This window comes from Ursus maritimus, unplaced genomic scaffold, assembly GCF_017311325.1.
Source record: "Ursus maritimus isolate PB19 unplaced genomic scaffold, ASM1731132v1 scaffold_23, whole genome shotgun sequence".
NCBI classification, from domain to species: Eukaryota; Metazoa; Chordata; class Mammalia; order Carnivora; family Ursidae; genus Ursus; species Ursus maritimus.
In genome coordinates, this window is record NW_024424786.1 from 37,003,802 (window position 1) to 37,008,265 (window position 4,464).

General features: G+C 60.9%; 1 protein-coding gene across 1 annotated transcript in view; it reads right to left on the reverse strand.

Moving 5' to 3' along the window:
• VPS37C (VPS37C subunit of ESCRT-I) overlaps positions 1-4,464 on the reverse strand; it is a 26,537-nt gene that overhangs the window by 3,361 nt on the left and 18,712 nt on the right. Inside the window, exon 3 of the mRNA XM_040639185.1 lies at positions 3,003-3,100. Within this exon, the coding sequence (XP_040495119.1) occupies positions 3,003-3,095 (93 nt within the window). The 5' untranslated portion in view covers positions 3,096-3,100. The remainder of the gene's footprint in view (positions 1-3,002; positions 3,101-4,464) is intronic.

The following is a 4,464-nucleotide window of genomic DNA, read 5'->3' on the forward strand; positions in this document are numbered from 1 at the left end:
GGGGGTAATACCCCAACTAGGGTCTGATGGACCTGGGTTCAAACCCTGAGCCAAGCGCTCTGACCCGGGCACCTCCCTGAATCGCTAATCTAACACCCCATGCGGTGGACACAGGCGGGACATGCTGAAGGTCCGCAGCTTGCCCAGGGCCACGTGAGGAGCGGGAGGCGGGCCCGCCATGGCCCCGCACTGCAGCCGCCACGGCCCCGCAGCGCGCCTGCAAGCAGGCGGACCGGTAATATGACCGAGTCAGAGGCTTTCTAGGAGGGAAGGGGCCAAAATCCCCAACTACTTCTCCCCAAGATTCGGAGGCAGGAGGCCTCCAGTGAGGTGCACGAAGGCGGCCCGAGTCAGACCACAGGCCGGCCACGGATGAGGCCCCAGAAAGTTACGCCGAGGGGTGAGGAAGGCAGGGCCAGACCACGACACTGGTTCAGGGGAGACTTGTCCTTGCTTCCCAGGCCACAGGCAGGTCCCACAGATAAACTGCGTGCAGATGAGCTAACGGCGGGGCCCCTGAGAACTGGAGGGGCCTCAGAGCCAGCAGGGGCCCCCCACCGACACGGGAGACCTGAGGCCCTCAGGCCAACCTCTGGCCCTGGCCGTGCCCCCCTGAAAGCATGTCCCCAAGCAAAGCAGCGCCTTGCCCTCAGCCAGATTAGCAAGTGAGGCGACGCCCGGGAGCCCTTCACAGACCTGCTCCGGCCTGAAGCTCCATCCCTGTGCCAGGGAGGAGGGCGGAGAGTCGGACCTACCACCCCAAGACAGGGACAGTCCGCTGGGAGCCCTGTGCGGCACGAGAAGAGGGCGCTCAAAGGCCCGCAGGGGGCTCAGGGCACGGCTGCGCGAGGGCGGCTGCCACGCGGGGGCCACCACGGTCAGCACGTGATGGACAGACCAGCTCGTCCCCCACAGGCCAGGGCTATCCCGGACGCCTGCCCTCCTGCTGACGCCGAGCCACGGGGCCTTGAGCTCCGAGCTCCGGGGCAGGCCTGACAGAGGAACGCCACACCTCCCTCCCTCCACCATGCGGCCGCTGGGGCCCAGGGATGGGGCCTGCCTGTGGTCTCCCCAGTCTCCCCACCACAGCAAGCTGCCCCCACATCTGGGCTGCCTGGCTTGCTGCCACAAACCCCTTTCGGAGCCATTCGAGAGCTCCAGAGTGGGAGGCCTGAAGCCCTCAGCTCGGCTGCCCCTGAGGGGGCCCCACTGGCCCTCCTAGGTGTCCACGGTCTCCTCCCTGGGTCTCAACCAATAAATCTAAGCTGTGCCATTCAGCCCTGCACTTTGTCCTACACGTTCCTGCCTGTTCTCCCACAGCCTCCCCCAAATCTTTCACCACAGAGGGCTCACTATGAAGCCCTCCGCCAGTCATTTAGAAGAGATCAATCAGACAGTCCTAGCACCCGGCCCAAAAGAGCTCACCAGCCTGTGTGGACCCCACCATTCACTGCCCTCTGTGGAGAGAGGCCCCTACCAGCTAGCTTTCTTCTCTCCAAGCAACGTCCGCACCCCACACCGAACCAGCTCCCGTCTCTCTGCACAGCCATGCAGCGACGAGGGTGTGTAAAATTATCTTGGACGGACCATGGTGGAAACCTCGTCCAAGGGGTTTTGCAAATCTAAGTAGCGCGCCCTACTTCGCTTCCCCCGATCCCAGAAGTGCTCTTCCCCTCCGAGAACGCAAACGGACTGGTCGGGCTGGCCGCACGCCCCAAAATGCCAGTTGCCTCCAGCCCCAGACGTTCTGCGCGTCGGCATCGAGTCTACCAGCCTGCTCAGCTCGGAAGTCAATGCACGCTGCTTACGTGAAGGCTCGCTTCTGCCAAGTGTCAAGCACTTTAGAGCAGGCCTTGGAATTCCTAGAACGCCGTGCTCACAGCGGAGAAGAAACACGTGGTGCTTCATTCGTGACAGACAAACGGGGGACGAGGAGTCCGGCACGGTGCCGGCTGGGCCAGAGCCTGGCCGCGTCATGGCCTGACTGACCACTGAGGCGGGCTTGGGGCTTACCCAACACAGGCTTTGCTTCCAGTCCTTGCTGAGCGAGGCTCAAGGCAGCAGAATGTGCCACACCGAGTCCCCCTACCTGTCCTCACACCCTGCCCTCTACTCCATCCCCTGCCCCCAGCAAAGACTGCTCATTTGGGTGGAGGGGCAGGTGGGGGCAGCCAGAGCACAAGCTAGGAAAGGGCACGAGAACACGGCCTCGCTGGGCAGCCCTTACGGAAAGCAGGGAGAAGCTGGACGGCGTGGCTTCCCTTGGGTTGAGAACACACCGTGAATCCTCAGCAGAGACCCAACGTACCTGTTCATCAGTGAAAATAAAAATCTATTCCGAACGCTAATCCAATGAGCCTGGCGTTGCTTGTACTTGCGTCTGTCCCCAGCATGAGGGGCAGCCAGGGTAGCTTCCAGAGCAGGGGGCAGGCTGCAGTCACTGAGGGCGGGACTGCGGGTATACCCAGCTCTTGGCCACATCCGTGACCCTCACAGGGGTCACAGGGTCAAGGAGACAGGAAGGCCTTTATGAAGTATAAAGCTCTACACATTCAGAAGGCTTATTTTATTCCCACGGGGACTGTGACAAGCTAGGATGGTTAGGTGCCGGTTTTGACGGGAAGCGGGATCACACAGGAGATGAGCCCACACCACAGGCCAAGCATGGCTCCTCCCAGAGATGCAGGGCCAGACAAGGCCCTTGGGGAAAGGTGGCCACAAAACGGTACGAGTACTTTTAGAAACCACCTCCAGGGTCAGGCTGGAACAATACGTGGGAACTCACAGAGGGGCCCCGGACGCCCCAGCACTGTCCCCCAGAACTGCCAGAGAGCCCAGGAGCTGCACTCAGATCTCAGGGATTCCTCTGGCTTGGTCCCAACCAGGGGGAAGGCCACAGAAAAGGGAGAAGAACATGGCCCCAACTCCCACCACGCCAGCGTCCCGAAGCAAGGCCGCAGCCCCATCTGCCTTCCTCGGGCCCCAGGACAGCCTTGCTCTACCTCGGGGGCCTCCTGGGCCAGCCGGTGAATGGCCTCCGGGTCATTCTGCATCTCCTCCAGCTCCTCCAAGGTCTTGTCTTTCAGGGTCTCCATCTTCCCTGTAAACACAGAACGGAGGGAAAGACACACTACAGTTTCCCACAATGCTTCCACTCGGCAGGAAGCCTCAGGGAGGAGCTAGGGTCCCACCAAGCACATCCCGGCCACCCTGCCATCCCCTCTCCCCAGGGAGACCAGGGAGCCAGTCCTTCCACCAAACCATGAACAGCAGGATGTGTGAAAGCCCTCGGCAGCCAGAGGCAACACCACGACTCCTTGGAGTGCTAGATAAAGCTGCCCAAGGAGCACACAGGGAAGGGTGGGAGGAGAAGCCAGGCAGCCAGGGACAGAGACGAAGATGGGCTCAAGGCCGCCTGTGAACCCCAATGCCAGCAGGCCCGCCGGTAAGTGTCTATTTCTGCCCGACCCAGAAACACACCCAAACTTCACACGCGGGGGCTGTGCGGCTTCAGCATCCCAGGCTCAAGGGCATCGCTGTTTGTTACGCTTAGTGCCCCAACAACCCGTTTCCCTCGAGGGGTTTGGCGACCGCAGTCCTCTCCACGCGCCGCAAAAACGGACGGTGCAGGGCCTCCTCAGAGAAGAACAACAAAACTCATCACACTGGCCCTCAAGGCGCTCAGAAGGGAAAGAAAACTGACTGACCCCAACAGAACACCCGCTTGGACAGAAGAGCTGGTCTCAGCGGTCCTCCCCCTCCTCTGTGACTCTGCCAACAGGGACATCGACTGTCTGTGTGACAGACAGGGGGGTCACAGCCAAGCCCCGGGAGGGAGCCCTGGGGACCAAGAGGAGGAAGCACCGACAGAGCCAGTCCACTCTTCCTTTCTGCTGACAGCGTCCTCTGTTACCTTTTCTAGACGTGAATCCTACAGCCCTGATGTCGAGCTTTCTCATGACAAAAGTGATGTTCATTTTCAAAAGATCCCAGGGTCCGGAGAGACCGAGACCGGGGGCCCCCGTCCTCCCGCGCACCAGTGCTCAACCGGCAGGAGCCCGCGCTGCTCTGGGATCAAGGACCAGCATAACACTTGTGTGGCCAGAAGTGACCTCCGGCTCCTAGTTTCCCCGTCTGGAACAGAAGGGAATGGCCTCTCCCAGGTCATCGGAAAGATGAAAGGAGAAACTGATCAACAGGGACAGCCTCCCATTGGCCAGCAAGGTGCTGGTTTACTCCTCACGTGCCAGCACGGCTGTTAACGGTGCCCCCTTTCCGTGCTCAAAACTAGTTTCGACAACAAATTATAGGGTCACCCTACTGAGAAAGAGCTAGCCAAACAGAGCTGTCACCACCGCCTCTTATCTCCCGAGGGTTGAACGTGGTCCCCAACCTCTAAGGCAAGGAATGCCGAGAGTTTTGCACATGTGGTCTCTTCTGATCCAGCCGGGGGGGGGGGGGGGG